We start from the raw sequence: 13,391 nt of genomic DNA, 5'->3' as shown, positions 1-13,391 counted from the left end.
TTGATAATACTAAGAAATGTTTCTTGAACAAATCAGCATATTAGAATAATTTCTAAAGGATTTTTTAAAAAATTTAAATTAAAGAGTCTTTAAAACTTATTTCAAACATGATCAAACTTATGATTTTTGTCAAACAAACGATCAGAACTATGAAAAATCCCATAGACTTTAATTGAGGATGTCAAAACTTTTATACAATAATTATAACAGATTATTTAAGCTTCATCCACCAAGTATCTATCACTAGCAAAGCCTAGCAACTAGCTTAGGATCATGTATAGTTCCATGCAAGGAACATGCTAATTCATGCTAGCAAGAAAAAAAAATCAGGCTAACAACATGCTAAAACATGCTAGCAATGAGCTAATTCATGTTTTGTTTTTCATCAAAAAGGAGCTGAATCCACAACATTATGAAAGGAAAATCAATCTGCACATTCTGATTATGAAATCAATGGTGTTAAATGCACACAAAGCATGAGATTTTTCATTCTGATTAATGTACTAATTTAATAAAATCTACTGACAGCCCTAATTTGCACATATTAATCTTATACAGCATCAATGTTCTGTTCTGCTTTTGAACTAGAGGTATATGACTGAAATTTCCCCTACAGATTTTCAGAATTACCTGAGGACTCAAACGGGAAACAACACAACGGTCAACATCATCATCTCCACTGTGGATTATCTGCTTAGGGTCCAGGTAAGCCCATGACTCAACCCCAAACACTAGTTTCTTACATTTTTCATTTCACCTGTCTGTAATATACATGAAGAAAGACTGAAAAATGCTTGTTTGCTGCTGCTTTTCAGCACGGAATAAAGAAGGGCCCAAAACAGTGAGACAGAGCTTGTAGCTAAATAATGTTTCCATAAACCATTTGCTGCTGACAGGCCACCTCGATTCCATTTGTCTGATACTGAGAATGATTGATGTCCTCATATCTTCAGGAGTCCATCAGCGATTTCTATTGGTATTATTCAGGGAAGGATGTGATTGATGAGGGTGGTCAGCACAACTTCTCCAAAGCCATCAGCGTGGCCAAGCAGGTGTTCAACACGCTCACTGAATACATTCAGGTAAATGCAACAAACAAATGGTTCAGAAGAGATGGGGCTTGTATGAAAAACTGTAAATCTGCTTGGTCAAAATGCAGAGATACTGAGAAATCTTTTGATAACTGTGTGTTATAAGATTTTACATTATTCCTTCCTTTTTAATATTCCGTTTCATATAAATGCCTCACACTATGTCCGTGTCTTCCTTCGTTCACCCCACCACCCTCAGATGTTTCAATATTGTGTAGCAACTCATTTAATTAATCTTTTAATTATCTATTTTAGGGTCCATGTACAGGTAATCAGCAGAGTTTGGCCCACAGTCGTCTGTGGGATGCTGTTGTTGGCTTCCTCCATGTGTTCGCCCATATGCAGATGAAGCTTTCTCAGGTTAGACCAAGTGCAATTTTTTTTTTTATTGTAAAGTACAAATTTACCAAACTCAAGGGAATAAACAAAAGATAAAAAAATATGTCTGCAGGATTCCAGCCAAATAGAGCTTCTAAAGGCTTTGATGGACTTACAAAAAGACATGGTGGTAATGCTGCTTTCCATGCTTGAAGGTAGGAGAAATGTTGAAGGTCTTCTCAATTCTTTTCCATGCACTTCCTCTTCTACTTGTCATAATTTTGGCATTGTTTATTATCCAATAAGTTTCAGTTTAATAATATTAATGCACTAAGCTTGTTTTCACATTTGGTTGGATTGCTTGGCCCTTTTTTGTTATGTTGGATTTGCCATCAAATATTTAAACACTGGCTCATATAAAAATCGTGCCTCTACCTTTTTTGTAAAACTTTCTTGGCGAGTATTCATGTAAACACAGTCGGTTATGTCTTAAGTGAACGTAAACAGTTGGAAATTGGAGAAGTTGGATTCTGAGAAATAGGATACATGCATTAGGTATTTTAAAGTGATAGCAGCCTAAAAATCGGAGTTAAGTTTTAGGTCTATACCTTTAGTCTATACCTGCTGTCTGTCAAACAAAAAAAGATAAAGAGAAATCACTCACTTCTCTTGACTGAAAAACTTTTGCAGCTTTATTATGAATTTTATTATGAGGACTATGCAGTGTCTTAGATTTACACTTGTAATATGAACAAAAAACCAACATTAAAACAGATTCATGTTCATGTGTTTCGGATAGAACAAAATGCATTTTTTACCACTCACAGGACATTTTTTTTTGTTTTCACTTTGAGTAATCACAAGTGTTGCGAAACCTGCAAAAAGCAACATAATATAATTTTGCAGAAATGTCAGCGCAAGCACATTTTTCCAATAAGTCTTTTTCCAATGAGGTTTTTCCCCAACCAAATGAACCTGTTGTTTGAAAGAGCCCTAAGTGTCCTACAGACATTTTAGGCACATAAATGCTCCTTTGTGTTTATAGGAAACGTGGTGAATGGGACCATTGGCAAACAGATGGTAGACATGTTGGTAGAATCGGCCAGCAATGTGGAGATGATCCTCAAATTCTTTGATATGTTCCTCAAACTCAAAGACCTTACATCATCTGAAGCCTTTCGCGAATACGACCTAGATGGCAGAGGACTCATTTCCAAGAAGGACTTCCACAGAGCCATGGAAGGGTTCAAACGCTACTCTAAATCGGAGACCGAATTTCTGTTATCCTGCGCAGAAACGGCGAAAAGCGATTTGCTGGATTACCTGGACTTTGTGACACGTTTTCACGAACCAGCCAAAGAGATCGGCTTCAACATGGCGGTTCTTCTGACCAATCTGTCCGAGCACATGCCCAATGATGCCCGCTTGCAGAATTTTCTGGAGTTGGCAGACAGCGTTCTTAAGTATTTCCATCCTCACCTGGGAAGGATCGAAATCCTGGGCAGTGGGAAGCGGATCGAAAGAGTCTACTTTGAGATTAGTGAGTCCAGCCGCACTCAGTGGGAGAAACCACAGGTATTAAACAATCATTTGCCAATGTGCTTTTGTAGTCTACTTATGTGTTTCTTATACAAATCTTTGTAATTGCATGTTCTCAATGATTCAGGTTAAGGAGAGCAAACGGCAGTTCATCTTCGATGTTGTGAATAAGGGAGGAGAAAAGGAAAAGATGGAGCTGTTTGTCAACTTTTGTGAAGACACCATCTTTGAAATGCAGCTTGCTGCACAAATATCTGGTTCAGAGAGTGGAGAGGAACTGAAAGCAAAGGATGACAATGAGGAGAAAGACAAGGTAGAGACGAATGAAAACCTTGTAGAAGACTCAAGATGTTTCACCATAAGGAACATAAGAAAACACATAAAGAGGATAACCATTAGGAATATTATCTCAGCGAACTTCTGTTTCTTTCAAAACATTCTGCTGTTTATCACTCATGCCTTTTTAGGTCTGGTTGGGTTCTGCCTTTATCTGCTTTACCACATCTTCTTGAGCGGATGGATTATTGATTTGGCTAAAGAGATGAACCTGGCCGACCTTTTAGGTGACCTTCGGGATCCTACCATGGTTGAGGCCATAGGGGTCAGAGAAGGAGCGGTCAGAGAGAATAACGCGTGCCATACACGTGCGTTTTCGTCTCGCGGTAATCTTAGAGGCATGAGTCTCGATCTGTCTGCAGTGTCCAGGGACCCCCAGCTCCTCACAGATATTTTCGGCTTGTGTCTGAAGAAGGAGGGAGGAAAGTACACATTGTCGAGTGGAGACCAACATTCCAGTCTGGATGAATTTCTAAACGCCTCCAAATGTCAGGTCAATAGTCTAGAGTATACCAGTGTCAACTTACTGTCAAACATGTTGAATTTGATTATTTCTTTCACTCATATTATTAGATACTACACATTTAGTTAAATCTTTTTTACGTTTTGTCCACTAAATTGACTATGTAGTTCACTAAGGTGACATTTGTGTCCACTTTGAACATTTTTGTACAAATATTTTGACATTTGTGTGGATATGTGTATTCAGTAGGCAAATGTTGTGTCCACTTTGAGCATATATGTCCAAACAGTGATCATTTGAGTCCCATAAGTCTGTGTCCTGTTTCCATTTATGTTCATTTACTGTATGTCTGCTTTGTTAACAGGTTGAAATCTGTGAGGATTTTCATGAGGTGCAAGAGGAGGACGACTCAGAGACTGAGAAAGCTTTGTAAGTGCTTCAGAATGGGGAAAGATAAAACTCTGAGAACAGTTTTGACATTTGTAATATATTAATTGGAGAGTTTTTTTCAGATTAAAAACATGCACCGTGACCCGAGTCTCATCATGAGCATCAGTTTTGAAACAGTGCCCTATAGAATCTATATAATTTGTTCAATTTACTGCAATAGCAGAGTGAAAATGTATTGTATATACTGTACACTGGTTTTTAGAATTCTTTGATTACTTTTTAAAAATATATAAAGTTCTTTTAAACTTTCAGTTAATGTATCAGGGTTTCCATTAAATATCAAGCAGCACAACTGTTTTCAACATCGATAATCATGTGGCACTGAAGACTGGCATAATATGATGCTGAAAAAAAATTCTAGACCCCAATCTTTTGAACGGTAGTGTTTAAACAAATTTGATATTATAAATTAAATGTAGCCAAATTAATCAAATCAAGTTTGTGAGCTTGTGAATCTGATTCGAATCTGGAAATCTGCTTATATAGGCTACTTGTCACGGGTTGCCGTGTAGTATCCAAAGGATGATGCGTGATGGAGAATGAACATTTTAAACAATATATTTCATAAATATAGAGCAAGAATACTACACATTCAATGTAACATTAACACAAGATGAAGAACAAAGGGAAAACTCAGGGCTTAAATACACAAGGAAAGTAATCAACAGAACAGGGAACAGGTGTGGACTAATAACAATGAATGAATGACTAGAACTCGGGAAAATGGTGACAAGAGGTGTGTTCGACTTGAAGCTGCGCTGCGGAGACCGATCGGTGTATTAAACAGACTGAAAGCTAAACGACAGAAACTAGAAATGACACACAGTGACAATACTCAACCATAGTGTTTGAGTAGTTCACCTCATTATTATTAATTTTTTTTAAACACTATATATTGCAAGATATATTGTGTATAAGAAAGCACATACTGTACTGTAGATGTAAATAGGTGAATATAATGCACTCTGCCTCTGCAAAAATAGGTTCTGCACAAAAACTTTTAAACTGCTTATGCAGGCATTGAACTGCAGTTAACTGATAATATTGCCATCTAAATAATTGTGTGCCGCTTGTGAATGCAAAGTGAAACAAGCCTAAGATATTGCATTTAATTTTGCAGTGATGAGGATAAAAATAAAGGTGAAAAGAAGTCTAAAAGAAGAGTTAGAAAGCTCAGCTCTTCAAAACCAGACAAAAGTGAAATCCAGGTATCAGCTGTTTGGATTATGATCTGCTCTCAGAAGACCAAACTGCTGGTTTGTATCTTTCTCTGTCTCTGTTGTTTTCCAGCTGCACAATACAATCATATTGTACTAACAGATGTTTAGCCATATTGATCTGAACACCCATATTTGTTCTGATGTACTGTAGTAGCTAATGTCTTTTCTCTGCAGAACTGTTTTGCAAGAAATTTCTACAACATGAGATTGTTGGCTCTGTTCCTCACTTTTGCCATCAATTTTATTCTACTGTTCTACAAGGTGAGTATTGATTCCCTGCTAAAACATCAGCTTTAATGTTGTTGGACAGGCTGGCCTGTTTTATGTTTTTAAGCCACTTGTATTGGGAAACCAGCTCGAATAACTGAATACCAGCCTGCCCTGGTTGGGAGACCAGCTAGAACAGTTCAAACCAGCTTAGTTCCAGACATGTTTTTGACACCTAAATTTGACCAAAAACAATACTATAAATACATTTTTTATTTAGGTTTCATCGACCATTGGTGATGATGAAAATATGGAGATCGCTCTTTGTGATGACAGACCCAAAGGGTCACAGAAATTGTATTTAGAACTAGAAGAGAACAGTGGCTACATGAAAATGATTCTTCGCATCCTGGCTGTCTTGCACACACTCATCTCACTCTACTGTATCATCGGCTACTACTGTCTGAAGGTCTGTGCAAGTAACCCACTATATTTCTTAGGGTGAAACAAAACGTATGTCTTTGATATAGCAAATAAATGTCTCTCTTCTGGCTTTTGTTAAAGCTCTTAGATGTACAGTGGGTCCACAAGTCTGAAACCAGTATTGAAATTACTTTTATTTTTCACCTTATTTTGGACTTGACCTGCATGAACCTGATCATCATGTTCTCCAGCAGAATTTGAGATGATCTAAAGAGCATCTTGTGCTTCAATAGAAACAAGAACATCTGACCGTCTGTACAAAGATTAGTGACCTAGAAATCTGAATCAGAATTATTTCATATTCATTTCGGATTATAATTCTTCTTTTGTTTTTATTATTTCAAATACAAAAATGTGTTTATTAATTTCCATGTTTAAAAATCTTTTATATGGCCTTAGGTGAATAAAACTACCTTTTTCATCATTTGACCCCTGACAGGTTCCTTTAGTCATTTTTAAGCGAGAGAAGGAGCTGGCTCGTAAACTGGAGTTTGACGGACTCTACATCACTGAGCAACCTTCTGAAGATGACATAAAAGGCCAGTGGGACAGAATGGTCATCAATACACCGTAAGAGTTGCATAACTGCCTTTATAAAGGCTCACATTATAAGCAAAGAAACAATGGCTGACCTTCTATATGAATTTCAAAGTTTACATTGATTGACGGATTATCACTACTACACAGTACAAATGTTGTAGCACTTCAGTAATATTTTCGGTTTTCTTTGCTGTTTTTCAGATCATACCCAAGCAATTATTGGGATAAATTTGTGAAAAGGAAGGTAAGATGAACAAATGAAACAAATGAACTAAAAGTTACTTTCAAAAACATTTAAGAACATCATAGACAGTATCTCACAGCTCTAACATTGTGACATACCCCTGGTTTCACAAAGGCGTAAGCCTAGTCCCAGACTAAAAGACTGAAAGGAACTTACACTGACATATTATCTTAAAATATGTCTGTGTCATTGTTTTGTCTCAAGATGCACACCAGCAATGTTTTTTTCTGAGGCACGTTTAAAAAAGCTACTTAAATGTTACATTTTTATTTTATTTTCTGTGTCATGGTATTTTAACAGATTTTTTAATATTCTGAAGAAAAAAATACATCAACTCTAAAAACGTAAATGTCTAAAACTGACATGTCAGTTCTAAAATGTTCTTTCCAAACCATTTAAAAACATCAAAGTATGAAATTATCTCAAAGCTCTAACGTCTGTGACTCATCTGTGACTAACATCTGTGACACTAATTTTAATAATAACTAGATTTTTACTCATTCTTTACCTGTGGTATTTTAAGAGATTTCTACATTTTCTGAAAGGAAAAAAATGATGTCACCGCACTGTCATGATGGTAGTGTGTTGTGGGGCCATTGCTATGCAGTTGCTAGGGTGTTCCGAGTGGTTTCTAGGGGAATTTTTTTTTAGTTTTTTTTTTTTTTACTGGCTTAAGTCCCTCTTTCAGTGTCATTTTATGTGATGCTTTCTTTTTTATCATCTGCCATGTGGAAATCGTAAGGCCAGTGGCTTAGAAAAGCAACAGCAGACCTCTCCACAATAAGATTCGTGGTTTGAGATATCATTCGTCTCTGCGGCATGAACTGTGTTGGATGAATTACGTGCCAAATATAATAGTTGAGTTCAGCACCAGTAATAATGATCCAATCCCTTGATGTGGTACAGTAAAGCTGTGTTATTTGAGCTGCAGGTTCAAACTGTTTTTCTGTTTTTGATTCATTCTGTTATTGCTTTCTGTGCTGCAGGTGATGTCGAAATATGGAGAGCTGTATGGATCAGCACGCGTCAGTGAGCTTCTAGGTTTGGATAAAGCTGCTCTGGACTTCAGCTCAGAGGATCATGAGAGGAAGAGACCCATACAAAAGGGCACCATCACTGCCCTGTGAGTTACATCCCTCTGCTTTCATTTATAGCCCAATCAGGGAAATAGCCCAATCAGTTCATCTTTAGACTGACAATGAAAAAAGGATGTTCTGCCATCACTTTGTGCCAGTTGATGGCAGCAGTGTTCAATGCGATAGGCTTAAAATAAATCAAATAAATCATTGTCATGTTTTCACAGTTTCAGATTAAACACCGTTGATTTGAAATACCAGATTTGGAAGCTTGGAGTGGTTTTCACTGACAATGTAAGATTCCTGACTCTTTGAACACTCAAAGTGTTAAAACAGAAGGAACTGGCAATCAGAGTGTGAAATCTAACATGAAATTATGTTTTGCTTTCTTTCAGTCCTTCCTTTACCTGGCTTGGTATATGTTTGTGTCAGTTCTGGGTCATTATAACAATTTTTTCTTTGCTGCGCACCTGCTAGACATCGCCATGGGCTTTAAAACACTGCGCACCATACTATCATCTGTTACACATAATGGCAAACAGGTACTGTGAGTGTGAGTGTACAGTGGAGTGTAAATGTGTTTAGACCCTCAAGGCATAATTTAAAAAAATATGAATGTCATTCTAGTATGTAACAAATAAAAAAAATATTCTAGACCTAACTGGCCATGTTTTTTATTAAAAAATATATATATTTTATGTTTATATAATGGTTTTAAATAACTGTGAACTATTTTAATATAATTATTTTAAAATGTAATTTATTCCTATTATGCCAAAGCTGAGTTTTCAGTGTCACATGATCCTACAGAAAGCATTCTAAAAAGCGGATTTGATGCTCAAGAAACATTTCTTATTTTCATCAATGTTGAAAACAGTTGTGCTACTTTATATTTTTGTGGAAACAGTGATTCTTTTTCAGGATTCCTTGAATTTAATGTATCGGCATGTAATGTATTAATGTTGAATATAATGTTCAAAAGAACAGCATTTATTTGAAATAGAAAATTTTTGTAGCATTATAAATGCCTTTACTGTCACTTTTGTTCATTTTAATGACTCTTTGCTGAATAAAAGTATTAATTGTATTAATTGAAACAAATCATACTGACCTCTAACTTTTATTGTGCCATCTGTCTTTAAAATCACTGCCAGGTGGTTTCTTATTTTCTTGCTGTTATCTAATGCAGTAAGATTCATGCATTTTTAAGTGTGACACGGTCCACTTTTTTGGGTCACTGTATAACGGCGAAGATGAGATGAAAGGCAGTTGTCTGTTTTTCAGCTCGTTTTGACAGTGGGACTGTTGGCCGTGGTCGTGTATCTCTACACTGTGGTTGCCTTTAACTTCTTCCGCAAGTTTTACAACAAGAGTGAGGACGGTGAACCAGTGGACATGAAATGTGATGATATGCTTACAGTGAGTAGCCCCTCTGTCTATTTATCTCTTAGGTTTAGAAATAGTCATGGGTTTGATGTCAAAAACATGAAAGCATTAACATAAACTACCGTGCAAATGCTTGGAGTTGGTAAGACATTTTTATGTTTTTGCAAGAAGTCTCTTATGCTCACCAAGACTGCATTTATTTGACAAAAAAACCCATCTCTGTTTACAAATGTAACCCAGGTTCCCTGGGAAGGGGAACAAGACACTGCGTCTGAACAAGATCTTATTATCATTGTTGAAAACAGTTTTTCTGTTTAATACGACAATTCACCATGACGTCACAACAGTAATAGTCATAGACATAATAAATACATAGACGCCCTATTGGCCGCTTTGGAACGTTGCTGCGATACGTCAACGCGTCCGCCATTTTGCGGAGGGCAAGACTGCACTGTAATCAAATGCAAGTAAACGGTGAGCTGCGGTTTTTCTGGATAAAAACAAAAAAGAAAATTACATTTATCAACTGATTTCAGTGGTTTGTAACCACTGAAATCAGTTGATAAATGTAATTTTCTATTTTTGATTTTAATTTGATAAACGTATACGTGGTGTACAAAAAGTTCCATCTCTATTTATTTAAAATTTCGATAGTTAGACAGATTTATAAAACATTTTTTTTAAATAAGGAATTGTCAAAGCTCCGGCTTGTCATGTAGGCTATCTGGCTTTTTTTTCTTGGATAAGAATTTTGAAGATATAATTAATTAGACTAGAGACATCAGAGCCAGCGGCAAACGTCAGAAGCACTAGCCGAGGTAAAGCCCAATTTATACTTATGCGTCGAACTTACGCCGTAGCTACGTCGTAGGCTGTGCGTAGCGCGCGTACCCCTTCGGCGTACCCTGACGTGCACCTCTCCAAAAATGTAACAACGCGTCAATTCTACGCGGACGCAAGCGCTGTGATTGGTCTGCTCAAACCGCTCCCTCGGGTTTCACATGCTCCCTCTTCGTGCGTCAACGCGGACAACGACGCAGAAGTATAAATTAAAACCAAAGCGTAGTCTACGGCGTAGAGGCTCCGGCGTAGGTCCGACAAAGAAGTATAAATCAGCCTTGGCTGTTCCAGGCGGGGTACATGAGAGCGCTGAGCGCGCGCTGATCCATTGATCTCAACTCCGAGACCGTCAGATCAAATTTTTAAATAGGCGCTATCTTTATAAATAAACCACATATTTGAGCTTTAAACAACTACATTGTCGACTGAAATACTATTAAAACTACAATTCGTGACACAATAACAGTAGAATTTTTAAATTTCGCGGCTTTTCTCCTCTGGACGTTACTATTACTAATTATATCATGACTAAATACAACCAGAAACAAATGTTCAGTCTTGCTTGTGAAAGATAATTCATCGAGACCTGTTTTCAATTGTGTGGCGATTTGTCCAGCCCCAAGCAGCACGAAACAGGCATTTTTCTCAATTCTCGCTATGAGAAGTATGAGAAAGTTGCCCTCCGCAATATGGCGGCGCCGTTGACGTACGCTCCAGCAGCCAGCCAATAGGGCGTCTATGTATTTATTATGTCTATGGTAAGTCGTTTTTCCGGGTGGCAAAAGCCGAGGCGTTCCTATGGCAACACTAGTAAATTGCTTGGAAGGGAGACACACCGTCGGCAGTAATCTAATCTAAATTTCAACAGTTGATTAGAAAACAGACGTGGTGGAAATTCAGACATAGTTAACATGATAATTAGAGCTTAGATACTTTGATCTAGAAACGTGCAATCCCAGCGCAAAAGAGTGCGGCGCGGGACTAGATTTGATGGCCGAGTGCGAGCGCGGGGGGTAATGCACTCACTCTGTGTGCGGATTGCAGAAGAATAAAACGATTCGCTGGACTCCCGCAAACTAGAAATATCTATGAATAAAACATAAAAAACTAATACATTTTTATTCATCCGTTGCAGGAAAGCAACAAGAACAACTAAAACAAAATAGAAACGATTTACAGGCCTGAGTTTCTTTTTATAACATGTTTGCAGCGTTGAGCGATGTAGCCAATCACAGACATATGTGTTGATTTCTTGAACGCAATGGCCAATCAGAAGCATTTATGATAGTCTCCCCTCACTGCTCAAAACGGACTTTTTGTTCAGAGCTAAATTCTGTATGCTGGCAAATCCTCGAATTATAACAAACAAAGTGTATATATTATGAAAGTTTCATTGTGCAGTCAGCTTCATTGATAACAGAGATGTGTGAGATCGCGATGAACTGATGTCAGCTTTAGGAATTATTAAGAGAGCTCGCACTTTGAGCGCATTCAGTCATGCCAAACTATGCACGCAGTATCTGCACGCAGTATCTTGCTTTGTTATAACAGTGGTTTGCGTGTTATTATTTAATAACAAACAATTTATCAGGAGCATTTATACCGATGTGTATGATGCCGAAACGTAGACTAACTTGAAAGCATTTGGAGGCAGGGACAGAATAAAGTCTATTTGCGGGTGGGAGCGGGACAAAACATAAATGTTGCGGGCGGGAGAAAGTAACATGGAAAGTAGTTGATAACGTCAGTTATAACGACCCACGCATTAAAAATGGTTGCGTTTAAATCTGGCTCATAATTACAGTTAATGTGTCGGGTCGGGAAGCGCAAAGAAGACAACATCCACTACTTTAACGACGTCCACTCGCTTTAACCTCCTCACCCACAGGTTCCGCTGGATAGATTTACTTTTTTCTGAAGAAAATCGATAAAAGCCTAACTTACACCTTTTGCTGTATATCTGGCGGCGCAACCCCAAACACAACACGTTTTCGCCATCGTTTCAACTTTGATCAACAGCAATGATTTTAATATGGAACCGTTTACAGTAGCCAGCTGGATCTCTACAGTTGGTCAGTAGAAGCCGCTCGCGTTCTGCCACCCGGAAGTTTCTTGGTGCCTATATTGTTTACAAACATTCTGAAATGCCCTATTGTTTTGTGGAAACCTTGATACATTTTATATTTTTGATCACTTAATTATAATCTTAATATAATGCATCCTTGATGAATACAAATGTGTTCCTATTCAGTATTCAGCAGCCTAGCCATGGGTGTTGTTACTCATTTCACATGTGCAAAGGTTAGTCAATCTTAGCAGAATTCATTGACATAAAATAAATGGTAAATGGACTGCAATTATATAGCGCTTTACAGACCCATGGCCACCAAGCGCTTTACATATTGCCTCACATTCACCCATTCATTCACTCATTAAAACAAATGTATTACTGTTTTGGTGCATGACTAAAGTAAAGAAAGTGTAAAAAATCTTTGTGTGTGCTTAGTGTTACATGTTCCACATGTACGTTGGTGTGCGAGCCGGAGGAGGGATTGGAGATGAAATCGAAGACCCGGCCGGTGACGAGTTTGAGTTCTATCGTGTAATCTTCGACATCACCTTCTTCTTCTTCGTCATCGTCATCCTCCTTGCCATCATTCAGGGTGAGTGATAGAGAGATTGTGAGAGTCATTGTAGTTAAAGGGCAAAAACCTGAAATGTGCACCAAATTTCAAAAAGAACAATAAGCCGAAGTGTTAGTTTTTTTAAAATTATTTAATTTGTTCTCTAACTTGAGTCATGCAGAGCAGCGCTGGAGAGCTTCATTAAAAGATCACACTCTCACATGCTGAGAGGGGTTTATGGGAAGATCTGTGGACTGTGTGATGCTAGAAGTGTGTCTGATACGTGGGGTCAAATAATACTCATGATTCAAATGTTTGGCATTTGGCAACTTAATTGTGTTTGTGACTGGTGAATTGCTTTTTTTTGTCATATCGTTTGAAAGGTCTTATCATTGATGCATTTGGCGAGTTGAGAGACCAGCAGGAGCAGGTTAAAGAGGACATGGAGGTGAGTTTTCATTCAACTTCAGATTTGACTATTTTATCACCACACTACATCCTGAATCAGATTTATGTTGCCTGTCGTCTTGTGTTCCAATTAACACACTGAATTAATTTATCGAAACCCAAACAT

The 13,391-nt window shown here is 37.6% G+C and overlaps 2 protein-coding genes across 8 annotated transcripts in view; one reads left to right on the top strand and one right to left on the bottom strand.

Annotated features, from left to right (window-relative positions):
• The window catches only part of LOC143746962 (solute carrier family 35 member D3), a 347,105-nt gene that overhangs the window by 145,190 nt on the left and 188,524 nt on the right, over window positions 1–13,391 (bottom strand). The gene's annotated exons all lie outside the window — the stretch shown is intronic.
• The window catches only part of ryr2b (ryanodine receptor 2b (cardiac)), a 62,507-nt gene that overhangs the window by 47,391 nt on the left and 1,725 nt on the right, over window positions 1–13,391 (top strand). For 4 of the 7 annotated variants that reach the window (XM_077239274.1, XM_077239273.1, XM_077239275.1 and 1 more), the window contains 18 exons: window positions 617–705; window positions 954–1,082; window positions 1,347–1,451; window positions 1,543–1,624; window positions 2,455–2,984; window positions 3,076–3,777; window positions 4,112–4,176; window positions 5,318–5,453; window positions 5,592–5,678; window positions 5,905–6,093; window positions 6,547–6,677; window positions 6,849–6,891; window positions 7,878–8,014; window positions 8,195–8,261; window positions 8,363–8,509; window positions 9,252–9,386; window positions 12,700–12,856; window positions 13,201–13,265. In XM_077239274.1, coding sequence (XP_077095389.1) covers window positions 617–705; window positions 954–1,082; window positions 1,347–1,451; window positions 1,543–1,624; window positions 2,455–2,984; window positions 3,076–3,777; window positions 4,112–4,176; window positions 5,318–5,453; window positions 5,592–5,678; window positions 5,905–6,093; window positions 6,547–6,677; window positions 6,849–6,891; window positions 7,878–8,014; window positions 8,195–8,261; window positions 8,363–8,509; window positions 9,252–9,386; window positions 12,700–12,856; window positions 13,201–13,265 — 2,996 coding nt within the window. The other 3 variants (XM_077239278.1, XM_077239277.1, XM_077239276.1) reach the window with 3 other exon arrangements.

Source organism: Siphateles boraxobius, unplaced genomic scaffold, assembly GCF_051911475.1.
Source record: "Siphateles boraxobius isolate OS27281-9 unplaced genomic scaffold, OSU_SipBor_1 22, whole genome shotgun sequence".
In the NCBI taxonomy this organism is placed as follows: Eukaryota; Metazoa; Chordata; class Actinopteri; order Cypriniformes; family Leuciscidae; genus Siphateles; species Siphateles boraxobius.
This window is presented reverse-complemented; position numbering and strand designations above follow the sequence as displayed.